Source organism: Zosterops lateralis (assembly GCF_965231275.1).
Source record: "Zosterops lateralis genome assembly, chromosome: 5".
NCBI classification, from domain to species: Eukaryota; Metazoa; Chordata; class Aves; order Passeriformes; family Zosteropidae; genus Zosterops; species Zosterops lateralis.
The window spans coordinates 57,607,141-57,634,696 of NC_139766.1; the positions used below are offsets into that span (position 1 = coordinate 57,607,141).

Genomic DNA, 27,556 nt, shown 5'->3' on the forward strand with positions numbered 1-27,556 from the left:
CCTGATGTCTTTCGACATAGGGGATGAACTTTTTGCATGGATATATGCTTACAGAAATGGATCCAAAACATCACTTTTAAAAGAGCTTGTGATTGATTGTCAGTGCAGAGATGAAGAGTTAATTACATCCCACACCACAATAATTATTTCTTCAAGGTTTAAATTTACATATACACTAAATACCTGTTTTGTACCTGAACTTACTGGAGGTATAAAAAGACAGTTTCAGAATGCCACATTTTTAAAATGTATTTCTAAAGAAAACACTGCAGGATGTTTTTTGAGAACTGTTTTATTCATCAAGGAAGTTTCCCATGTAAATTAAAATCTAGTCCTCTCCTAAAAAAAGCTTTTATTGCATTCTGATGATAAATATCCCTAGAAGCAAGAACACTGTACAAATGATTCACAGTTAATGAACTATGCTTTACTTCCCCGGCTGAATCTCAGAACATATTTGCTCAAATTGATTTGAGCTCTAATGAGTTGGTGACTCTTCCAATATTCACTTAAAAGGAGAAGTGACATAATTTCATTAGCCTAAGGTGAGCTTCAGGATTCTTAAATAGCCCATCCTTTCAGGTCTTAATACAGATTTATCCATAATACATATTCTTCAGCTATTAGAGCTCCATTGATACTTGACAATAAGGAGTTCTATTGCTTAAAACAGCAGCGGCTTGAAATCAAGATAAGAGATGAACTCATCAGGGTTCTGAATATGTTTAGAGATAACTCCTGAAACGACAGGAAAACATTTAAAAGACTAAACCCCGGCTCTGACTGTTTTAAAAATAGACATGACCCTGTTTATAATTGCTTTGGGAGGGGGGGTGGGATTTATCCAGAAGAAAGCCTTTAACCAGCCTGTGGTCTCTTCTCAGCATGGTCAAGGAGCAGCTGTCTGAGACAGGAACACACCGAGCACAACTGAGCACCTGCCTCACACAACCTACATGGGTGAGTGAGAATGACAAGGGATGAGGAGCAAACATCCATGACTGTGATGGGCACAGGGCAATCTCACTGCCACTTCCCAGAGCACAGGGCAGCAGAGAGTGCTGCAAGGCTTGGGAGGAATGCCTTGTGATGTGCTCTACTCACACATCAGTGGAGCTCCTTGAGAAGGACGTGCAGTGTCAGCATCAGTGCACTGCCACAGGAGTGTTCCAGTAACTCATAATCATCAAGCAAGAGCAGGCTACTGCTGACACCCCTCTGCAGTGAAGACAGAGCTTAAAATGCAGCAGAGCTCCACAGGAGCTGTATCTCATTGTCAAGAACTGCTCAATTTTCCCAATCTTGAGTCAACCTGCCTGGCTCCATAGGAGGCAGTCAGTGTCTCAAACTGGCCAGATGAAAAACAAAAATCACTTCAGTTCACCCAATCTATTTTAAACAAGCACATATTGTAAACAGGAACAAAAACAAAGCTACATCAATATAATCAATGTGTAAATTGAAGCTCTCTAGTATGATGAACAGAGCACAATGAGGTGTTTATCAAATGAATAGGGATATTGCAAATGAATAGGGATATTGCTGACCCATAGGGAAATAATGTTTTTCTAAAAGCTACTCCGACTGAAAGTTTAAGCACACTTTCTCTTCCATGTCAGTACCCAATAACAACCCAAATCAAAGTTCAGGAAAAGTAAACCTGTTATTATACATGTCAAACACACAAAAAAGCACATACCAATGTGTATATACAATAGGTAGGATTAAAACTTATTTTACATTCCCAAAATTAAGATATCCAATAGGGTAAGAGTTAATGACACCTCTATGGATCATTAGTTTGTTTAAATGCCACCTCTATGAATTTTTATTCTCCCCCTTCCAATGTCATTCTCCCGGTTATATTCCAGGTGTCCTTTGATACATGCCAAGCAAAGCATGAGCTGAGAAAGATCAACATAATATCGAAGTGCTGCCTACTCCAGACTGATTAGCAATTGCTAGAAACTGTTCAGACTGTATATATCTAATACAAGATACAGCGAACATTAGTTAAGTGATAGGGGCATAGTTTTATAATTTAAAGATCCAAATTTAGAAGACAACTAGAACAATTCTAACATTTATCTCCTTCTGTATCCTTCTTGGCTATGGATTAACCATGTGCCCCAAGCAAAATAGTTTTGGAGAAGAAGGGAGAAATTAATAAAAAACCAAAACGAAACTCCAACACTGTAAAAGTTGTGGGTGCTTAAGTAAGTCACATATTTCATTCCACTTATCTTTTTATTTAGCAAATAGACATACTGTCCTGTTCAAAGAGAGTTTTTCTTGAAAAGACACAATATTAAGCTTCTGGCTGCCATTAAAAACCTAAAAATGCTATTGAGTTAATTAATTAACTTCAAAATATTAAACTAAAATCTGTGCTGTCACATTGTGTCACTATAAATCCCCGTCTTGTTGAAATGTTTGGAGGCAGAATGTTTTAGTAAAAGAAATAACAAATTAGAGAACAAACAAGTATCAAACAGTTGGAAGCCCTTGTGTTCCAACTTGGAAGTGGATGAACATCACACAGTATAAAACAGGAATTTTACTACTTTTTTTACTTACTGTTTCACAGTCTTAGATTCAGAATGTATTAATAAGGCAAAAAACTTACAGAATGTAATTTCTGTGTTTGTAGTGACAGCAAATTTAACAGATCTCAATTTATCACCAAATTATTCACTGTGCCATGATTTGGTCATATATATATATATATATATATATATATATATATATATATATATATAATCTTTGATCTGTAAAAGAAGCTGCTAAAATCATATGCAAGCAGCAACAACAGAATTCTGGGTTAAAAAGAAACACAGATGATGTTACAGATAGTTACATCCTCCTTTCTAGGAGATGTTGGACGTTTGCAGTATTTTCAGCACAATCAGTGAGGTATTTTCACTTAACACTGAGGGAATGCTTACATGAGGTAGGTGGGTGTGACAGGGTAGCACTGCATAAGCTGATTTAGAACCAAGCAGTGCTGGGCTCATTACAACTTCCTAAGAAATGGGATAAATTCAGTTTGGAAGTAATATAGTCCTTCATGGAACCATGTAACTCCCATCACCTGGTGAGCTCATCCCAGCCATCTCTGGAAGGAAAAGTTCTGGGTTGTGCTCTGTCACTATCTCTGGTGGCAAACTGGTTGGCAGGGAGGGAAGAAAAGCCACCTTAAAGCAAGAGGGTTAAGTCTGGCTTTTACAGCATTATGGATCACAATGAAAAATTAAGTGGGTGCCCGAGAAGGATGTGAATTAACTGAGCATTGTGCAGCATGTCACTACGAATCATGACAGTATTAGTTCTGCACTGCTACAACAGAATATTTTTAACCATGCATAGACTACCAATACATTTCAGTGAGCATATATTCTGCACTTGCTTATTTGCTTGAAGTGTCATAGGAACAAAATGAGCACATGCCTGGAATCTATTTTTAGAAAGAAACTAAGAAGAAATTTAGTTAATCACCCCTTAGTTTTCAAAGATCTGCTGTAAATGTCCACAACTTGCGGCACAAAAAAAATGAGGCAGAGAAATTCTTTGCACAGCTTCAAATTTGGACCCGATTTTTAAATTTCAGTGTAACTGCATTTCAAAGCATACTTTGTCATACTTGGGGAATTTCTTTACCTTTCAATCGAGGACTATGCACATGCATCCTTTGCAGATGAAGATTTATTGGGATGAATTCTAGTGTTTTTTCTCCTTTGCTACAGCTTGACTTAAAGGAAGAACCTGAAAAACAAAAGTTGAAAGAATCATTGTCTTAAGCACTCAGATGTTTTTGTATTCCTTTTAAAGTGAGGACAATATTTGTATGTCAGGAACCATCTTTAATTTACTTTTAATGTGCAATTGCATATTACAAGATGAAAGGTTCACTAACTGAGTCTCAGCATGTACCCATACTGGAAGAAACAAACCAGTTTTTAATTCACAGAACAATCTAATTTTTTATTCTAGGACATAGATACTTTTCCCTGCTGTCTGAAATCAGCCTGCAGTCTGCTGGAGACAATGTAGTAGGTAATGTGCATTATGTTTATTCTGTGCTAAACCACAAGGGTACAGATGGCACTGCATTTTTCCAAGTAACATTTTTTTTCTTCCAGGAAAAGTATTATATTGAACAGGCTATTCATTCTTCCTAGAAAGCTCAAATATAGAAACAAAAACTACCTTAAAAACAGCTATATTTGAGGCATGATGCCTTGGAAAAACAAAAAAGAAATATTAATATGGCTGCATGTTTCAAAAGTATGAGATTATGAGTAGTTTTATGGTGTTTTAAAGGAATATAATTAAAGTCTGACAGTATGAAAATATAATTTACCTGAAGATATTTGATACATAATCTGTATAAAATATAAGGGTGTAGATTAGGAAAGAGAAGTGGTCTTGTCTTCTAACTCAGGCAGCCCAACAATACCTAGGCCATGTTTTCAACACCCTCTCATTTTGCCAAGTATTAAATATTAGAACTAAAATTCCTCTCATTCAGATAGAATTTTAAGATAAATTTTGTCAAGGCTCCAAGGCAAAGGAGGTAATAGAAAATATAAAGGAAAATAAATTGTTTTTTGCTTGCTCAGTAAGACTTGCTAGCATTTATCTGTTGAAACTGCTATAATTTCCAGCAGTACTAAGCACTGACCCTCCCAACACAAACCACTCTGCCAAAGGGCACCAATGATTCTCCAGACCAGCCAAGCCTGCTTAGGCTGCTCCCTAAGCTTAGACACTTAATAATTAAACACAGATGAAGAGCAAAGCCAGGAAGAAAAGCAATTTACAGGAGTCAAAATTTCAGATTAGACAAGAAACCCAAGGATGCAGACTGAAGTTGGGAGCTCTTGATGATGTAGTGTGAAACCTGCATCTGAAAAACACAGACAATTAGGGGGGTAGTGAAGGCAACTCAAACTATCAGAAAAGAAATGAGACTAGTGCAGGGAAGGAGACTGTAAGTAATTTGGAAAGAGAAGAGAAAGGGGGCTGATTATTTCTGAGAATTCAGCTGAAACCAAGTTCAAAGCTAAGGAATGATAACTGGACCTGAGACAGAGAAACACTGGCTGAACAAGAGGAGCATAAGATGAGAGCAGATTAAAAGGTCAGGAGAAAGAAGAGTAGGAGGGAGAAGAGCCTGCTCTCAGGAGTACACTTCTGCCCTGAGCAGGAGCATCAGACATGCAGCATTGCTGAGTTGTGTTTTCCCCTTTTTCAGGGGAGACCTGTGAAGCAATGATCCCTTCCCATCCAGTGCCAGAAAATCACTAGATAAGGACCCAGCTGCTATCAGTTACCAGATTTGCTCAGATATGAGATCCATGCAGTGGAATTAACATCTCAATCTGCATTTACCGATAGCATCCATATCATAAAACTAACTTTAATTATAGCCTGTTTTTAAGTAACTTAGTAAGTTTTATTTAAGAATTAAAAAAAAAAATACATTCCCTCAATTAAAACAATTTTTGTTATTATTGTTGCAAGACCAAACTCTTCAAAGTTAGGAAATACCAGAATATAGATGTAAATTTTATTTGACATCCACCTGAAGAACTGTCAAATGGGCTTCAATAATATATCAGCTTTTACCAATTCACTAAATGCTCAGTGTCTTTGCTGCTCATTTTAGAAGCAGTGATTCAATATGTTGTTTCCAACTTTTATTTCAGTATTTATTCAGGATTTAAACATGTTGCCCAAGCTTCCCTCAAAGTCAAGGTTATTAGTTTCCTCAAACCTATCTACTATATACATATTAACAGCCTCTAAGGGCTTTACAAATTTTTATTAAATAATTTTAACTGGCTGATATATCTCAGTGAAATTATATCATTTCACTCATGATAATGTTAGAGAATAAACATTTTAAAAACAATGTATCAATATAAGATATGGAAGAACTTGTCCTGAAGAACAGGACATTATAACGCAACATCACATTCCATTTTGGAAGCACAGCTCCCACTGGGCTGAATTGCATACACAAGTATCAAGCACTTCTGCAAAACAACTTTTGTCTAGTGCCAGGCTTCCAAAATAGAACAACACAATAACCACTTCTCAAGTCTGACTTGCCTACATAGGAACTTTGTGACAGAGGCAGGGACAGCATCCAGCGTATGAAAAAAATATTCAATTGCCTTAACCTTGACTGTCTGTTTTCCTCCTTCCAGGGCTGGATGAGAAATAGATTTTTCAGTTTGATGATTGAAACAGAAAAACAATTAAATTGTGGGGTAGGAGAAATCATTTGGGGATGATTTCAGGTCAAACTGAAACAAACAAATAATTTTCCAAGTTCCACTCCCTCCGAACATCACCAAATCTGTGTTTACATTCACCTGAAATTAATGGGTTTTTTTGCTACCTAACCTTTGTATCTTCCTGGTTTGTTTCCTTACAATAAGAATGCTTTACATTCTCTAAAATCCTCACATTACTAAGGATAAAAATGTTTGCCAAAACAACTCAAATCTGAAATAGTCTTAACTTTCTTAAGCCTCCATTTTCAATAAATATGCTGCTAAACCAAAATTGCTAAAATTAATATGGTCTCCTGATATTTCCAGAGCAATCTCTTCAAAAAGAAATTAAGTGGTCCTCCTAACAGCCTTCTCCACTAAATTCCACAAATAGTTTGGTTGAGTTGAAGTGGGCATCACTCAGAAAACATGAGATTGTGTTGGGGAAGCATGAGAATATTTTGGAGAAATGTTATTTGCAGGTGCAATCTGCCCCTCTGAACACTTCAAACCCAAACTCAGGCAATATTCTAAGATGAAGAAAGACACCTGCACTGGCTAAACTGAAAAGCAGAATGTTTTTTGGCATGCCTTGAAATATGTTGACCTGAAAAGTGTGAATTAAAATTGTGCTCACGTTGCTAATCTTAGCAATTTCTACTTCATAAATACTTGAATTTCAAGTATCTACAATGTGCTCCCAACATAACTATTTGTGCAACTACAGTATTAAGTCAAATATGTCTGTCTTGCTTTTCTTACAAAACACTATAATCTTGTTTTTGGAAGTTATTAAGTGTACTGTTTATAGAGTAGATAGGGAAAAAATATCTCGTGATTATTTCTCATTTTTCTACAATCATTAGATTGCTTTGTTTTCTGTTATATGTCCCTTCTCTTCTGTATGTACTGGTTTGGTCCTCCTGGATAATCTCAGTTTCCCATGTCTACTTTATTTCTCTCAAGACCCAATTAAGATAGGTCCTTTAACATTATAAACCCTTTAGAAAGTAATTTTGCACAACACAAGTCTTGCAGGGTTTATGTTTAATAGATTATATTGTCTCTTTTTTTAATCTCAAAACATCCTTTCAACATTATCCTGCAAGTTATAATTATTACATTGATTTCTTCATTATCTGTATTTATTGGCTTGCTTATGATACTTTATGGAGTGCTTTCAAGAAGTAATTAATCAAAGATTGAAAATACATATATATTATTTAGCACAGAATCACAGGAAGTGTCATACTGGGTTAGACAGTTGTCTGTCAAAATTGAAACTGGAATATTCTGATAGTCAACAATCATAAATACAAGAAATGAAACTTCTGCAAACAGAAGTTCTGCAAAAAGTGGAAATTATTATACATTTAGTGCAACACATGAGCTTTTTTTTCTCCCAACAAATATTTAAGCAGTTGACCAACTGCTCCCAAGCAACTTGCTTTCAGGTTTTTCTTCATACATTAAAATAGGATTTCTCTTTTTCTCTGACCAAGAACACTCTCCCAGAGCAATCTGGTAGGAGAAATACCATGCTCAGTCCTATATTAGAATATAATAGCTAAAGGACAGAAGTACAGTTTTGGCTATTTCAGGAGGCAAAGATGTGTCTCACCTAATAAGTGCAACAGTTTCATTATATTAAAAGTAAATGCATCCAATTATCTATAAGAAAAAATATTCTAATTTATGTTAGCTGTATAATGAAACTGACTGTTCCATTTTTCAGTACACAAACAAGTTTTGGTTGGAATATGTAGAAAGACAGAAGTAATGAAGAAAATACTGCAAACACTTCATAAATATTTGCCTGTTTTTACACAAGATGCTATCATCACTTCTACCTCTATTTCCACAAATATTCATAATCATACTGTATCTTTCTCTCGGAAATATTCTAGTGTTTATCTCTGACATGGACTGCTACACCTACATACACAAAATTGTGGGAGGAAGGCCACAGGAACATCTAATGGTAAGACTATAGAGTAAAACAGCATTTTCAAGCAATAACAGCAGCATGATCATTGAAAACACATCTCTGAGATTGTGATTGGGAGGACTGGTATTAGAAATCTGACACCAGCAAGAAAGTAGCAACAATGACAAGGCCTTTGTTGTAATTCAGAGCACACCTGTCCATTTCCTTACAGAATCTCTCATAAATTAGGCAGACAGAGGCAGAAAGGCCTGCTGTAAATGGAAAACTTTGATCAAAATATAGTGTGATTCAGGAAATTATTCTGGTAGTCTTGTAAAACAGAAAAGAATTATGGAAGTCCCTTGAATGATTTGTGAATGATCGAAAAAAAAATTAAAAAGAAGTAATTTGTTCTGCTGACTTTTCATCATCTTTTTGTGAATAAGAAATTCCACAGGAGGAAAAGATCAGCTGTATTTTCTGCACATTTGTCAATGATGCTATGTTATTCCACTGGCATGTGGACACTACAATATAGACCCTGACCACAGGATTCTGTTAAATATTGTGGGAACAAGCTCTCAGTGCATATCAGAATCCAAGACCACTATTTCCACATGAAACAGAGCAAGGCAGCACTTACTGCTCTCTCTAGACTGAAGATACACTTGTACCACCCACCCCATATTAATTCTCTGCTTTCCTGGCACAACATGGGCACAGGCAACTACTACACTGAGGACATGCACGGAAATCTCATGAGGTTTAACAAGACCAAGTGCAAGGTGCTGCACCTGGGTTGGGGCAGCCTCTGATATCAACAGAGGCTGGGGATGAGCAGATGGAGAGCAGCCCTGCCCAGAAGGACTTGGGGGTGCTGGTGGGTGAGAGGCTGGACATGACCCAGCAATGTGCACTCCCAGCCCAGAGAGCCAAATGTGTCCTGGGCTGCATCCAGAGCCCCAGGGGCAGCAGGGGAGGGAGGGGATTCTGCTCCTCTGCTCTGCCCTGGTGAGAGCCCCCCTGCAGTGCTGCACCCAGCTCTGGGGTCCCAGCACAGGAAGGACTTGGACCTGTTGGAGTGACTCCAGAGGAGGTTACAGTGATGATTAAAGGGATAGAGCATCTCTCCTGTGAGAAAAGGATGAGAGAATTGGAATAGTTCAACCTGGAAAAGAGATTTCAGGCTGACCTAATTGCAATCTTTCAGTACACAGAGGGAGCTTACAAGAAAGCTGGAGAAGGACTATTTACAAGACCATGTAATGACAGGACAAGGGGGAATGGATTCAAACTGAAAGTGGGGAGATTTATATTAGATATTAGGAAGAAATTCTTTAATGTGGGGAGTTGAGGCACTGGAACAGGTTGCCCAGAGTAGCTGTGGATGCCTCATTGCTGGAAGCATGCAAGGCCAGGCTGGATGGGAGTTTGAGCAATCTGGTCTAGAGGAAGCTGTCCCTACCTGTTGCAGGGGGGTTGAAACTTGGTACTCTTTAAGGTCCCTTCCAACCCAAATCATCCTAGGATTCTAAAATTTTTATGTGTTTTATTCCTGCTGAATATGCCAGTATTCCATAGCTAACAATCTAGTAAATTCTTGAATCTTTCAGATAGGAGGCTACTTCCATAAATTCACAGATTTCTACCTGTATGCTTTCCAAGCTCTGCAAGGGTGTCCTGGTACATGCTCAACATCTGATCACAGTGAGCAATTACACTTTTGCGCATGTTGTCCCAGTGAGGAGCAAGCTCTCCCAGGTCTTTAAGTTCCTGATTCCTGTACCAAAAGGCAAAAAGAGAAGGCACTAATTAATTCATTAACCCATTAGGATTCATCAAAATTAATGTAAAATAAATTTGCTACAAAACATCAGGAAGATTTACTAATTGAAATAAAATCTGTTTTCAGGAAGTTTGCAAGATCTGTTTTTCATCTCTGTTTTACAAGTACACAGTAAAGAATGTTAGCAGATAATGCAGTAATTTTCCTGTTCAAAACTCATCTGGTATAAATACCTTCAAACTGAAATACTATTTCTTTCATGGAGGAAAGAAGGCTTCCAGGCTCCAGAGAGCTGTGCTCAGAGCAAGTAACTTTTTGTGAAAAAATAGAGTTGTCTTGATACGCTACTCTTTGGATACTTTCATACACACTTCATAAACATATTTCTAGCAGTGTTTCAACAAAAGTCATTTTAATCAACACACCAGCCATCACCACATTTCTTCAGCATTCAAAACAAAACAGACACACACAAAAAAGCCCAACGCCAGTCCCCTAAAATGTCATGTCCAGCCTTACAGTGTTCATCAGGTCAAAACAGCAGTGCTATGGTAACCAAACATGTCACCGGAAATCCGAAAGGAAATCCTTTAGTAAATTATCATTTTTCCTGTACACTCTCAAGAGCTGACCTGGGTGAAATAAAGATCATTTGAATTTCCTGCACAAACAAGCTTAGTACCCTGGGCTTCCTGTTTAGTTTTCCCTCTTGCAAAGGAAGTTTCTCCTCTATCTATCCTAAAGTCACTTTGTGGGACCTGCTTTTAAGGAAAATGAAAGGTTTTGAGTCAGCCTTCAAACATCTGGAACTGTGCAGGAAAAATGTTTGCAACACAACCAGTTTTCCTCATTTTCCTTGGAGCATCAAGAAGAGCGTTTCATTGCAGTTCTTGGAAGTCTCCAAATAGGCTTCTAGAGGACAGCTCTTGACTACAGAAAAATTATGGAAGAAAAAGGAAAAACAGGGGAGAATGGATGGAAAGAGGTAGGAAAAGACCAGTGAGCCTGCACCACAGGAACACAGAGTTCACTTATGTAAGCAGCCAATCTGACCATTAGCCAAAAAGTCTTAAAATTATTTCTAAAACAGAACAGCCACACACTGGTACAGTGATGTTTTCCCCATCAATATTAACTTTGCATTACTGTTAACAGTGTAAGAATAAGCTCCATAGGCATAACTCTGCTCCCGGTGTAGATGGCAATCAAAACCAGACACAGAAACCACTGGAAGAAGAATTAAAGTGTTTCATTTATGCACATCCTTGAAAATATCAACACGGAAACAAAGATTACAACACATGAACTTGCTGTGATTTTATATTAATGACATGATTACCTTTTGCCATTTAATTGCTCCTGAAGCTGAACCAATTCAACTCTCCTCCATCAATATTAACTGGCAATGTTGTAGCATAAGAATAATCTGCCATGAAGGATAAACCAAACATTCTCGATTACCATTTTCCTTGCCAGTTTTTAGCAGCTTAACACGAGGTGTCCCTTTAAATTAACATCTTAGGGCTTCTTTCTCAGAAAAGTGTGTAAAATTTGTCAGGGTATGCAATTTTGTTTATGTGCAGTGATAATATTTTGGCCTTTAATACCTATGGTGTCTGATTTAATAGTTTTAGCAACTAGCAATGTTTGGACCTGGCTGGCTTCCAAAATTTTACTACTCCTCCTGTATAGGAATACAGTATTCTATCCAAGAACTATATCCCTACCTCTGTCTAAGCTCATGTCTGGAGCTGTTGGTCTCAAGCTGAAGTTAAACAACAGCAAGAATAGAAACCTTTTATCACAGACTAAAACATCCAATCAAACCCAAAAACTTATTTAACTGGCTGACTATGAGTTAACTCCACTGACACTAATAGCAAGGGGAAGGGGAAGCTCAAATCCCTCAATATTAATTTTAATAGGTTTTCAAGAAATATCAAATCCTGCCCCCATTACTGGTGGCAAGGTTGGTATTTGTTTCTTTTCAGAAACATGTACAAATCACTGAAGTAAAAATTCAGCCTTCAATATGTCACAAAAAAAGACACATCAACAATGCTTAAAGTAGCAGCACAGTACTACAGCAATCTAGAGCATATGCAGCATGGAAACTTTAAAGACTACATTTTCTGAATTTATTTTCGTTTTTAAATACAGCAAAATCAAAACCATTAGAAAACAGGATTATATGACAGATACTTCCTCAGAAAATAGCCTCATTGCACACTTTCTATCTTTATTATTTTTTTCTAATAGAATTATAGAAGACAGAGGATTTAAATAGGATTTATGTCTTGTGGGTTTTTACAGTTTGTCACTGCTGTTGTTGACTCAATAGAATTCTGAGTTATGGATGAAAAAAGAATTGTCTTTTCTAGATCTAAACTCCATTAACATTACTCCATTGTACCAAGCTTTATTATTATTACTCCATAAAAGATCCTTTACAAAAATAATCAGAGTGGAAAAAACACAATATTTTTCATCTTTGAAAGTTTATAAGTTCATACTAATACTCACAATTTTAGAATTTTTAAAAATCTATTTTAATACTTTTATGATAACTTATTTCATTGAATAACTTTTAAACCACATCTTGTTGCGTCAAATAACTGTGCTATTAAAAAAAAACAACCTTATAATAGATATTGGTTCTACAGAGGGCAAATCAATTACTGATCCAACTTTTCAATGCACCCATGGAACTTTGAATAGCTTGTCAACTGAGCAGGAAGCTTAAAGCAGACTCTGTGTTGTTAAAATAGAGCTATTTATCATCTTGTTCCCCCATTCCAAATCTTCTTTTAAAGTCTTTTGCAGATAATTGCTCTCATCACTGTGACAGATCTTGTGCTCTGCATCAACTTCAGCACATCTTACAGAATGAAATCCAAGATTCGTCTAGAGCTGCTTGTCTTTTACTGTTTAGCTCCTCAAACTGCCTCCTGGATAGTCTTTTCTGTCACTACCCAATGGAAACTCCACCCAAGAACATGTCTGAGCTGCCACAGTCTCCTGCCTCCCTTAATCAGCTACATTTCCTTGGTGGCCTTGGCATAATCTTCACCTGTTTGTATCTAACCAGAATGTGGATGTCAACAGTCTGTCCCAGTCCTCATTCTCCACCTTAAAAATTATCTAATTAGCTGATATTTAAGTCTGGTTTGGGTACATTCTGGTTTCCACAAGCATTCTTCCCTTTGGTAGACTAATTATGTTCCAAGAAGTCCATCACCAAGAAATGGCTGAGAACCCAAGGCTCAGATGAATATTCTATCTTTGATTTACCAACTCATGCTTTTTGATTCTTGAGAACACCTTAGGTGCATGATTACAGTAAACCACTAAAAGTACCTGAAAGAGGCACAATGAATTCCCTGTATGATTCATGTTGGTAATTTCTACCTACACAGCTCCTGTTTTGTGCCACTCACTCTAACAACAGTAACAGAAAAAGACTTGCTCATCACGTTAGATACAACAGCTTAGAAGTCTGAAGGAGGCATATTCAGTGCTAAAATACAACCCCCTGGTTTCTGTAAGGAGCACTTTGAATGAGTGAGAATTATGCATCGTGTTGCAAAATTATTGGAAGGGAGTCCCAATACTGAAATCATGTTTCTAATGAATTTGTTTCTGCAAAGCCACCAACAGTCCAGACACCACTGTGGACTGCACAGTGAAAACCTGTGGTCAGCAAAAATAAACCATAACAATGCAAGACATCAGCAAGATGTTAAGATGAGCAAGAGGAGTGAAAAGGGGGCATCCCTCAAAGAACTTTCTTGGGTGTGATTACTCTGTCTCAGAAAAGAAAACAGCAGAAAAAGCCACTTGCATCATTAAGGACACAGCACAAATCCTGACAAACTGAAAGATGGAGTTGAACAGGTCAGTGCAATTAAAAGAAGAGGAGACAATTAAGAGAATATATGATAAAAGCACATAAACAAAAAATGCTGTATGAAGACCAAGTAGCAATTTTTGATACACACATCTTCAAAAAATCCAATGATGGTCTCCGAGTGAAGCAAAAACATGACAAATTCAAAACCTAAAAAATGAAGTGATTTTGTCATCCACCAAACAAAATTAGCTTCTGAAATCTGCTTTTGCAAAACATCAGAAGCAAAGAGCTTAGTAGGATTCAAAACAAGACGAGAAATATCTGCAGATTATATTTGCAAAACTTCTATGATATTATAACAGCATAAAATTATGATTATTTATCAAACAGGAGCTTTGGAGTAAATATACACCATAAGCTTTGGGATATGACTCAATCACTCATAAGTAAAGGAAGCTTAGAAGCTTCTTTCTAAGGAAAGGAGCATAGGAATTATTTTTCCTAACAAAGTTCAGTTTAAAATGTATGGATAACCATTTCATCTTTTTTTGTTGTTGTTTGTTTTTTATTAGAACAGAAGCAGATAAAATTATTCTCATTTTTCTTTGCTACAAGATATGCTTCTGTGATATATAGCCAATAAACTCCAGACAAACAATATAACATTCCCTCCAGAAATAAAATAATCATAGTTTTTTCACTCTTTTATTTCCAAAACAGGCAAATAATTATTAAGGAGGAGTTAATCCTGTCTGAGGAAGCAAAAGCAAAAAAACACAAAAGAATAAAAGCATATTTTTCTTTCTTTACTAATAATTTTCTTTTAGAATCTCTTGAAAACAGTTGCCATTTTTGTCTTCTAACAGAATTTTCCCTAATTATTCCAAGTTTTGGTAAGCCTGACCTGACAGGCAACTAAAAAGCTACATTGTAGGGTGTGCTTAACTTTTACATGCTCTGAACTGTTGTTCAGAAACAAAGAGAAAAAAAAAAACAAAGCAGACAAAACATGCAAAAAATCCCAGAACCACATGAGCAAACTACCCACCCCCCAAGTGCACCAAACACATTTAAAAACATTTAAAAGCCTGTTCTCCTATACATTTGAGGAAAATAGAGTGGGGTTTGCAAAGCCATGATAAGATTTTATACTGTTCCAAAGAGCTGAAAATTTTAAGTTCCTTTTTAATTTCTATCCATCATCCCCTTTTTATTATACAAAAGTTTAGACAATATATAAGTTAAATTAAACTCATTTCTCCCTTCCCGCCTTAAGACTTTTTCCTTCCATTCCGGCCTTGAATTCTTTCCCTGCTAAATACTCTCCCTTCCTTGAATATTTTATTCCTTGGATTTATCTTTCAAAACCTCAACATCTTCAAAGCGCATGATCATTTAGGGTTAATTGTATGATTTGCATTTAATAGCAGAGGATAATTCTCCTGCACCAGACAATTGCAGAGTCTCAAATTCAGTAATACTTAGAAGGACATCTGTGGAATTTGCACTTTTCTCCTAAATTATATTTTAGTAATTAGCAGTAGTGTCTAGGATTGCTTTAAGGTCTTTTGTTCTGTTATTTTTTAATTTTGATTGTTTTGCCAGAATAGAGTGGAATCAGCTTAAGACAATATTGCTTCAGTTCCATGATATGAGCAAACCCATTTTACTTTCACAGTTTACATTCAAAACTTTATTTCCTTCTTTCAGCTTGGAGTCATATACGTGGCAAGATTAATCACATTATTAATTGAACAATTACTCAACCATTCAAACATTTTCCAGGGTCCTGTTTTCTTTTTTCTCCCAGTTTATTAATCAGAATGCATCATTCCAAATACACAGTGAGGATCTCTATGACAACAAGCATCATGAAACTGTACAAAGCTTTTTTAGTCACCCTATTGCCTTAAGTGACAGGAATTGACAAAATTTTTCACTTAAATTTTTCATTTTTTCACCATATTGTGAGAGGCTCTAATTTGCTCAATATGGACTTCCTCAGGGCACAAATATAACATCTGGGAATCACAGCAGCCTTTGCTAAGCAGTACTGAATGATTTCTCTGGAGTCTGAAAACCTGTGTGGATCATGCAAAAAAGCCTTCTCTGAGAGGGCAGTCTCAATATAGAATGTAAGTTAGTATTTTATAGCTTCATCTCTGCTGAATTGTAGGTAACTATAACAAAAAAAAAAAAAAAAAAAAAAAAAAAAAAAAAAAAAAAAAAAAAAAAAAAAAAAAAAAATCAGGTGATGTCACTCCATTCCAATGCAGTACAACTTTAAACACCTAAAATCAAAGTAAAATCCAGAAAATTTTACTTAGGTCACCTCTGAAAGCCCCTTTTAGACTTTCACAGAGGCCATATCTTCCAAAATTGTTTGTGAACAGTGAAATCAAGAGGAGAGAAAATTATGCAGTGTTCATTCATTACAGTATTTTATTCTTTAGTTTAGAAATTACTGGGGTTTAAAACTGATCTTGTCTGATGACGACAATTGTCTAAATACTGTTTACAAAAGTCAAGCTACACTTATGTTCATATACTTATATTCCTTTATGCAGTAACCGATGGAGAGTAAGAAGAGAAAGGTTTCACACCCTTTTTGATGCATAATGAGGTAAATACTGCATTTGTATCTATCTGAGCTACATTTTACTGACAGGTTTGGGAACTTTTAAAGTGTTGAAAACAAGGTACTTATAAGAAATAATGTTGTGAAAATCCTTAAGTGGATAAGCACGGTAACAGTGCCTCCCTAATGTGGTTGGTTCAAATACCCGCAAAAGTCATGGTAAGTTTACCCAAAAATCACTTTTATGAAATCCTATCACTTCTTATCAATACAATACTTTTGTAATGCCACTGCTCAAAACCAAATCAAGTAAATTCCAACATCCACATGTCCAAAAATACCAAAGTCTACTCCCAACACATGGCATGGATGCCTGGGGCTCCATTTCGGAACAGAAGTTGTGTAATAAGAGGAAGTAGGAAAAAAAAAAAAAAAGGTATTTTTCAGACAGTCTGGACGTTGCCATCCTTCCAAAATTTTATGTGAAAGAAATAAAATACAGACTGCATAGATGTGCACCAAAGAGTCTAGTGTTGATGGGACAGGACAGTTATTTCTGATGCAGGAGAAAGTTTGTGTGTGTGCTTTGTACTCTGGAGAGAGGGTTTAAGTTCAGTAATTTATATTTGAAATTTTCTTATGAGTTGTGATCACAAATGCCATGGTCCAAATTCAAGAATAGGTGGAATTTCCTCTCAGCCAAATCTCTTGCTGTGCTGATCCAGTTACACAGGTTACACCTACGACTGCAAGCTTCAATTTTACAGGTCAGTCAACTTTCTGAAAAATTATTATAAGCTAAGTCTTTTTTATATTAATTACATTCAAAGAACCACTTGGCTAATCTTGCAAGACACATGTAAAATATCTGGACCAGATTTGTGTAAAGAAATATTAAAAATATCAGAAAGGATTCATTGGAACACCTCAAAGAGGAAACAGAAATAATTTCGTAATAAAACCCAGCAAAGCAGACTGTATGACCCTTACTAGAACAACAAAAATTACCATATAGTTCCTACTAAAATTTCTTTCAGGGAGGCTTGAAGGATAAAATCTTTAATTCATGCATTTCTTTAAAAACATTACTTCATGCTGAAACCCAAAGTTAAATACCCTTAGAGATTACACATTTCAAAGCATCACATTGGTAAATGAAAGAGTTTGGTAAACATTGAACACTGGAGTTTTATCAAGACATAAACAGTCTTAAGAGCTGCAAGAAAAGGGAATTTAAACTACAATTTATAATGAATACTGAATAGGATTAACACTTGCATATTTTTTACAGGTAATTGTTTCAGATCTGAGTATATTGAAGCCACAATAAAAATAAAATTAAACAGGCTGAGTATGGTAAGAAGTGGCTTCTAAGACAAAAACATTTATCCTTTTATACTAACTGGGGGGAAAAGACACAGAGAAGAATACTTCAGAAGAGAATAGCCTGAAGATGGTGCAGGGTATGATTTGTGTGAGCTGAATACCTACTCTAGTAGCGCCATCCTCACACACTTTACTAGATTACAAGTGTAAAGATACCATGAGAACACACATCTTCACAATTATTTTGAAAAGGAAAGCCCAGAAAAAGCTGGAGCTCCAACCCACACTTTTATGACACAGATGCCTTTATTCCCACCACCTGTTCATGCTTGTGGTTAGTCTTATCCCCTCCCTCAGACTGTATCAATCACTTTGTCTCTCTTTCACACCCACAATTTCAACTTGAGCACCTCAGTCACATTGGCAATCAGGAAATCAGAAGCACCACTTCTCTCAATCTTTGTGCAACTTTTACTTCTGTTTCTTTCTCAAATCTTTTCTTTATTTTGGTGGGAAAACACCTCACTGTGGTGATTTTTTTACTCTGAGTTTTTCCAGGGAGGTGAATTCTATAATATGAAATAACAACAAGGGCTATTACTTGCATTATGCCTTTGGAGAGAATAATGCAGTAGTAGTAAAAGTGGTTAAAGCAATCCTTTAACATTTAAAGGGCATTTACCCATGGGGCAAATAAAATATGGAAAGTGCATGAACTGTGAGAGTCAGCATAATCTATTTTTATTGCTTACTAAAAACAACCTTGCACATAAGTATTCTCAAACAAGATGAGGCCATAAATGCCTAAACACAGTACTAAATGAATAAAATAAAGTATTATAACAATTCATAGGATTTTTATAACCCATCATCACCATGCATAAGTATGTATCAGTCCACTGACTTTATTAAAATCAAGATTCCAGTCTCCCACATGCTGTTCTATTGGCATAAAAACATCACACAGAAGCAACAGATGGGGTAAATAAAAAAAGAAAAGAAGCTTCATATTGCAGAACAAACAACCTCTGTAAACCACAACAGGAAGGAACTGCCTGAAAGTGCACAGGATGGCTTTGGGATGCAACACTAGGTCACAGCATTACTCTTACACATGAGATCAGATGCCCATCTGTGTGTGAAGCAACTTCCATGAGGAAGGAGGCAAAATCTTCTACATCATACATTACCACTGGTAAAGGAAGGCATTATATACAGGATTGCCCTGGAATAGTTACAATCAAGAGGTTTCCCCAAAGTTTATCAGCACAGCTGACAAGGATTCAAGGACCAGTTGCCATTTTAATCACTGCAGTGGGGAATTGGATGTACAAAGGATTTTGGGACACCTGTGTTCCCTATTCTCCTTTTTCTTCAGCCCACACACATTGTAATGATTCTCAGACATCTCTCCTGGTTACAAGGCCAAACACAAACTAAGGTTTCTAAAAGCCATTACTTTGGTATCCTTTTCTTATACCAAATAATTTAGATTAGCTAAAGGAATGTAATTTTTATTCTCATTGCTCCTTTACCCACAACAAACTTGTCATTTTCCACTGCGTAATGTTTGTCCATGTTATTAACAGACACATAGTCAAACACACCCCAGTGTTTTTCACACCCCTGTCATTTGCTGATTCTTTATAAAATGTTAACATTCCAGAATATTGATACTGTTAACCAAATGTTGGCATTCACAGATTTAAAGTCATGACCGCACTTTAGCACAGTTCATTGCTCAGAACTTATGAGGTCACTGGAGTCCTAAAAATTCTGAGCAGTCAATTCTGTTGTTCAGTTACCACTGTAAATTCTTAGCAGACTGAAAGTGCCCATTTCACACTTCAAATTACTATATTTTAGCTCATCATTTGCATGATTCTAAGTCAGAAAAATAAAATTTAGTAATTACTACTGCTGCTGCTTCTTCCTTACCTTCTCATATCCTCCTTTATGTGCAGATTTATTAGTTCTTTAGGAACATGGAAGGAGAGGGTAGTCTCAGCCATCTGTTCCCGGATCCGCATCCACTTGTTGTCAGAAGTAGGGAATCTGTATAACTTACAGACTGGGTTTCTCAACACTGCAAAGAGGAAAAAAATAATATTATTGCTTTACTGTGGTTATATGACTCTGAAAATTTATAGCAATAACCTGAAAAGATTAGTATATTGTTTTCCCCCTTGCTTAAAAAATTGATTTTAGAACCATTAAAATTCTAGTAAAAACATTTAATTTTTATTTTATTTTCATGCCAGCATGTGGAAGACAAAGTATTATCAGCCCATCAATAAATCACATTTTACCAGCAGAGTAAGTAATCTTCGAATTTAGGTCTTCAAAGTAGTGAGAATGTAAATTAGACTCTCTTTTCTTACATTTAAGCTGAAGTTAGGAAAAAGCAGAATGCACAAATAAACAATCACCACCATTGCTTATCACCTGGTAGAACCACTCACAACTCCAATAAACTGCACAGGACTCAGAGTTCAGCTGCGTCTTCCCCTTGACATGTACACACGAATCATTAAAACAAAGAGAAGATGTGCTTCTACATTAAGGGAAACTTGACCTTTGACCATATTAGAGTTATCTTGATCATTGATGTGGTCAAGACACTGCCAGTACATCAAAATAAATATAACAGCCCTGTCAATATGTTCCACACACGGTTTTGAGATCGCTATTGCAACATGACATAAGAAAATCACAGTTAGTATTTTGGAAGATTATCCTTAAAACCCATCATATTTGTGGTTTTTTTTTTTTTTTTTTTTTAAATTTTACAGTTTTCATGTGTTGGCTACATTTCCATTCAGATCTTACAATGATGCTGTATAATAAAGGTGGGAAATTTTTACTCTCTCCTTTCCATCTTTTTGGTTTTTTCACCCTGCTCTTATTTTCCAGAAAGAACAAATAGGGAAAAAAGCTGAGGAAGAAAAAGCTCTGTTCGACTACTATGATAAGCTTACTTAGAGACAAATGATTGTCATTTAACACACATGTCCACAGCATCCTCACTGGGAATTACTTTGGACAGACATCCAAATCCTCCACTGGTACTTTTCTGTCAGCCTTCTGGAGAAAGCTGCCTTCCAGCAGGCTCCCACTGATCTGCTGCTGTGGGGTCTGTAACTGAAAGGAATGCATTCCCCACGTGTGCCGTGGGGAAACTGCAGCTGTCAAAATGACAGCTCCTAACAGACATTTCAATTCACAACTCCCTGACACCATTAATGTTTAGGTAGGCTAATTTATAGAGAATGAAAAATGAAAGATACACAAGCTGTCTTATGTATCTAAGCAATCGGGTTTTTTAACAGAAATCCTTTAGGAAAGGCCAGAGATTTAAATATACTGATAATAAACCCATTGCTGGCAACTCAAAGAAAGGAGCAATGTTTAAGTAGTTGTACTGCTCTGTATTCCCATCACTCTAGTGAGATGTCTTTCATCAATAGTCTTTGATGAAAAACTGGAAGCCTTTTTAGAGTCATTTTGCCTTCAGTTAAAAGTGATTTTACTATCAAAAACTGAATTCTAACTTAGTGTTATGAAATAAGCCAAAGAGATGCTTGATATCTCTGACATATGAAAAACAACAATTTTACTTTGCTACTAATACCCAAAATATCTCAACGTTCAAACATTTTTCCACTCACTTTTAGAGTTTAAGGGTCCTCACCTCACAGATTGAATTACAGAAAAAATCATCTCCAAGTCCTGTGCCTATGATCAACTTCCAGAGTGTTCAGGCAGTACTGCAATCACTTGGTTGAAATATGAGGCAATGCATATTTCCTATTTTCCTTCTCTTTTGCTGAGTTTCTTGTAATCAATCAAATCAGTCTTGCCAATAATATTTACAGTTTCTGCCAATTCACAAAGCTGGTACATGACACCAATCATCTCCCATTAACAAGGCAGGGAATGCAAATTTTCAAATGTCAGGGAGAGCTCAGGAAATACAGGCCTAATTCAGGTCTGGCCTTAAACAGAAAACTGCCAAACCAGATGACAATTTTGGGTTGGGTTTTTGTGTTTTTTTTTTTTTTTTTTTTTTGTGTCTCCTGATCAGTAGGGATGAGGCTGGTACATATTACCAGGACATTTTAAATGATGATGCTCCAGACACAAAGGACTCTTCTTTATTTTACCTTTTTATTTCTACTTTCCTTTTCAAATGATTTTTTTCCAAGAACAGCCCTTAAATTGACACTCAAATCTACTGCATTGAAAAATACACATTAATCTGTGAGAATCTAATGCAAATATGTAGCTGAAAAATCTTTCCTCTCATCTCCCCCAACACCACTACCATCCCAAAGAAAAAAAGCAAACCCCAGAAAACCCATCAGGACTGCAGCAAGGCTCAAAGAACACTGAAAATATGGATCCAAAGTTGTGACTTTTATTGTTGCTAGAATTATTAAACTCCTCTCCAGGTACTAGCTGAAATTTCAGGTCTTTGATTCAGATCTGAATTTTCTGATGGGGATAATCTCAAGTGTGTTGTAAATTTTTTAAAATGGTTAAATCGTATCTCCATGGATTTATGAAGGAAATTTCATTTACAAACTCAGAAAAAAAGACTGGGAATTTTTCCCAAAGAATCCAAATAATTCTAATATGCAGTATTGCTAAAGCATGAGATTGTCAATAAAGGGTGCATAGTACTTGATGTTTTTCTTATAAACAGAACACTGAAGGCATGAGATTCCATTAAAAATCTCAGAAGTATCGTCCTTTCCCCTTACAACAATAGGTAATTTCTAACTATAACAAGTTGTCTAGAACAGAATTCTAGAAGGCATGTAAAAGCACCCAAACAACAAGAATGGCAAGACCAGAATTGGCTTTTATAAAAAGTAGTCATTAAAATTAGTGGAAGTTTCATAAACATAATCCTTCCTGTATTTAGATAGTGATCATGAGAGGCATTAAAGAACATAAAAATCCACATGAACAGCAGTGGTTAAAAAAAAGAGAAAAACCTATTTTAAAGCTTTTCTTTATAGCATCAAGCCTAAAAGCCAATGCCATATATTTACGCATCCATATTTTTGGACATTCTCAATTCTAAATATGAAGACCTCTGTGCTTTTATTCCATGCAATATTCTTCACATTGCTTCCCTTGAAAGTAGAATAAAAAAAATAATAATAAAAGATTGAATACTCTGGTTTTATTTTCATTCCCTATTGAACATAGATCAAAGCATTCTCTGCCATATATTAATTTACTAACAGTGTTTCTATTTATGTCTTTCTTTGTAGCCTAGTATATTATGTGTATTACCTCAGGAATAATAATTACAGCTTTCTTAATTTTGCTTAATTTCAATTACTCATATTCTCTTTTTTATTTAGTATGCAATTTGTTTACATGCAAACTACTGGCAAACTCTCCGGTGTTATAAATAAATAACTGAATTTTGAGATGTAAATTCAATCTCTTGGGGTATAGATGGAATAGTGATAAGGCTCTGAAATACACTACTCATTCCCACTCACTCAAAAAGCATCTCATAACTCACTAGAGGGCTGTGAATTCCCTACCCTAAGATTTAAATTTCAGAAGAATGTCAGCATGCTTCTATGCCTACAGGCTTAAGGATTCACAGAAGGGTATTTTTTTCAGTTTCATCATTTTGAAGGCCTGATAAACAACAAGAAACAGAAAGCACCAGAAAGCTTGACAACAGTATACACATGTACTAAATGTGTATGTATATGGAATACATAGTGTTCTGAGGGTAGTTCTGTATGAGCACAGCAGGGAAAGCAGTGCAGGAACTGTTGATGTTATCAGGTTTCCTGACACTTCTGCACAGGTGCCCATAGGAGAAATCCAGTCTGTCTCCAGGCAACACAGACAGCCTCAATCCACAGGAAGCCCAGTCATGAAGGTATGCTGGGCAAAAACTCTGATGGGTTGGGGAAAGAGGCTGGCAGTATAAAAGGAGAGCTAAAATTTTCTAAGAAAAGTAATCAGGAATTCAATGAAAAGAGTGGGACTGCCAAAACCTGGAACCAGTGCCTGGTGTCAGCAGGAAAGTGGAGATGATGCTGGATGAGAAGAGAAAGTCACAAGTACAGGAAACAGACTAAAGAGTAATTATTTATCAGAACAAACTTCCTGTGAGTGCAAACTCTTTCCAATATCCTGCATGCTGTCATTTCTTGCATACACACCTGCAGTTCTGCTCTTTCCCCTCAATTCTTTAAAAAACAAACAAACCTGGAAACCCAAAAAATGACCAAAAAAAAGGTCCTCCACAGTATGTTTGACTTTATAAACCCTAGTACTGTTGGGTAGGGTTTGGTTTAATATTGCTTTTATGTATGAGAATAGTAAATGTGAAAACACTGTCTAGAATCACATGCAAATATTCATGACAAATAAATCTAGACTTCAATATTCCAAAAACCAACATCTACCTTGGAAGTTCCAACAAAATACAGTCACAGCCTACAGCATTTTCCCATTAAAAAAAGTCAACAAAAATCCCCAATCAAACCCAGACACGACAGAGGGAACAAATAGGAAAAAAATCAGTTGTGAATCAATATGGTTCCCTGAACAGAAAGGTCATTTCTTCAAGTCCCACTAATCTGGATGACATACAGAATCAGATTCAAAGAACTGCACTGAGTTAGACCAAATCCTTAAATTGCCTCTGTATCTTGTCTCCAAGAAAAGCCATAAATAGATAGCTAGAGACACAAGATACCCTCCCTGCCTCCAGCTATTTCCAGTTCAGGAATTTCTGGAGCCAGATGTAGTTCCTGTACATTCAGTAATTCTCAATTAACATCTTTCTCTTCTTGAATTGATGAAAATAAATGGTAGTTCTGTAGAAGAAACTTTTTCTGTTTCTGATCTAGTCTCAACAACTCACAGAAAAAAAAAATACAGCATTCATGTATATACAGAAGAACTTAATTTTTGGAGACTTGTAGTGCTTCCTTCAGACTGCAAAGCTGATTCAATAAGTCTGCTATGTCAGAGAAGTCAGATGAAAAAGTTTCAGTAAAGGTTTTAAAAGGTTGTAAAACTTCAGTAGCATTCCTCCTCAACTGTGTGCAGCAAACACCGAATTCTTGACAGCGCTGTGGTTTCAGATGACCCATATAACTTATTTGTGACATTGTTACTGCAGAGTAATGGAGATTCATAAACGTGGGCTAATAAAAGTTTTATGGTGCAGCATATCAGCATGTAATATTTCTCAGCATAATGAAAGAGAAATAGATCTAGTTTAACGCCATGCACTCAAGCCCAGAGTTGACCTAGAATTGAGAATGCCTTGCCAACAGCTCCCTTCATTCTAGGACAGATAGTTTCCAGATCAAACTAAAACTGCCACTTCATCAGCTATGAGAGAGATTGATTGTCCCAGGCATTCACTTACAAATAATGCGTAATTATTTAACAGAATGCCATGCAATGACATGACAAACTTATGACAAATTGCATGCCCATAGAAGTCACTGACAGTTTTGAAAATCATTGAGCAGTAAAGATGTAGGAGTTGGAGATTTCAGCACTGCTTCAAAAAGCAGAATTGACACACAGTTCTTCAAAATTTTCAGTAAAATTATAATGTTGAATATGTATAAAACACTAAAATATTGCACTTAAACATCCGTGCAGCATTTGAAGAGACATTTACAAGCTCTGCCACAAATCTGTGTGATTTCTTCAGGACCAGACACAACATTGCAAGGACCATCTCTTAGAGATGCTGGAATTCTTACCTGCGTTTAAGGAAGGCAGGTTGTCTTTTCCACTTACGCCTTCAGTGGCTGTACACTCACGAACCAATGCACACTGCAAAAGAAATAGAACCACAAAGGTGACACATTCAGGGATCTGACACATTCAGTCTGCCCTTCAGGCAGGATGAAAACCATCACTGATAACAATAAACTTCCCCAGTTTTAATTATTATTTACATTTTTATCTTTATATTTCTGTTGCAAGATACTGTAACACAATCAGAATTACAGCCAAGAAAATGACAAAATATGATCAGCTGTTCCAAAATAAAACAGGAATGTTTCCTACCAGTATAATGGCAGAAATGTTGAGATATAATAGCAACTTTTGTTATAATAAAGCACTTTAGTTCAAAACAATTTTTGACAAGTTTTGTGCTTTCAAAGAGGTTTCTTTACACAAAGCAGTTTTCAAATGTCCAGTGCAAGAAAACACTTCATTAATTTTTAGACAAGAGAAAAGTAGGAGGCACAAAAAAATTCTTTAAAATGCGCTCACATTTTGTGATTGAAGTAATTTGTTATACAAGTGAATTGGAATATTGCTTTGATAAAATTAGTGCATAAAAGTGTAAAAAGTTCATGGAAAAATCAATCGGTGTACACCTATGTTAAATGTAGTATGACATATCTTTTTAATGTTCCTTCTACCCCCAGCCAGAAAACAAATGGGAGTTTCTAAAGGTGATAGGGAGCTCTGTTCCCAGAAGCTCAGTGGAGAACTTAAGGCAGAGGGCAACACATGATGTATTCTCTACCAGGTGATAACTGAAAATTAATTTAATCATCCTCATCTTCTTCCATGAGAAATTCCTGCACACAGTTTATCTAAAAGCGAGCAAACCCAGTTCAAAACTTATTTATTTTATATTAATTCGATAACTCGACATTCTCACAATTGCATCCTCACTATCAAGATATGAGCCAAGAATGTGCTGCAACTGATTCATACAAAGGACTCCTCTAAAGACCACAGAAAATACATCCGTCATAAATCTTCTCTCTCTTCACAAGTATTAGAAACCCCTAGAAAACTTCTGCTATTAAAACTTTCTGTCTCCCCCAGGCCAGACACAGCTCATTAATTACATCTCAAATAATTGCAAGGAGTCTCATTCCACATTTTGAAGTGGAAGAAAAGCAAAATAAAGGAGAAGGCTGAAAAAGCAGCTCATGTTGCCTCTATTGTGCAAGTTTTACAGTTCAAAATCAGAAAGATTTCACAGCATTTGTTGGCTTTCTTGGAACTGGTTTCACTCATCTACTGTTTTAAAAAGGCAGAAGTCCTTTGAGATAAGTGGTGGAAAAAAAAGTCTAAAATCTATCCTCAGAATTTGACCCAAAAGCAGACTGGTTTGGCTAAGCAGAAAAGGTATTGAAAATTATGTCTTTTTCTCAAAAAATAGTCTTATATGTTACTTCCAAACAAAAATAATGTTGCATTCCTTGTAGCAATATTTCCTTTTTTTTTTCATGAGGAACAGAACACATAGTGTTAAGCAGTAAAGCATTGTATTAGGGCTGCAAAAATTGTGTGCTCCCATGAAATGCAGGTGAACTTGCTCCTCTGCAAGGGAATTCACGTCTTCTTTGGTTTGCCTGTCATTTTTCCTGGCTTTTCAGTATTGTGGGCACAGATTGCACATAAAAATCAACATGAACAGGACTTCAAGGGCACAAAGCAGAGCAGCTATCCAAGGAAAAAAGAAGCTGTACTTATGGTATCTCTCTGGACAGTTTTTTGATCAGGAGTGATCAAATACAGTCAGTTGAGATAAAAATAAGCTTTTTTTTTTCTTGAAAAAGGAAAGAGGCTAGGAAACTCAAGTTAGAATATTACTCTATACTTTTTGAAGTTGTTTTTTTTTTTCCTTTTCTTTAGTTGAGGGAGATTAAGTGTATATAGTACTTACTCCAGAAATTTGGTTTTAAGTCCTTAACCCAATTTGGTAATTAGTATTTTAGACATCTGGTACAACTGATCATTCTAATTAACTTTGTGCAATAAACTGAGTTTCTAC

The 27,556-nt window shown here is 36.2% G+C and overlaps 1 protein-coding gene across 1 annotated transcript in view; it reads right to left on the reverse strand.

The window, feature by feature from the left end:
• Window positions 1-27,556, reverse strand: part of INPP4B (inositol polyphosphate-4-phosphatase type II B) — a 293,656-nt gene that overhangs the window by 80,844 nt on the left and 185,256 nt on the right. The window contains 4 exon segments of the mRNA XM_083862435.1: window positions 3,658-3,762; window positions 9,858-9,988; window positions 19,687-19,834; window positions 25,515-25,587. Coding sequence (XP_083718561.1) covers window positions 3,658-3,762; window positions 9,858-9,988; window positions 19,687-19,834; window positions 25,515-25,587 — 457 coding nt within the window.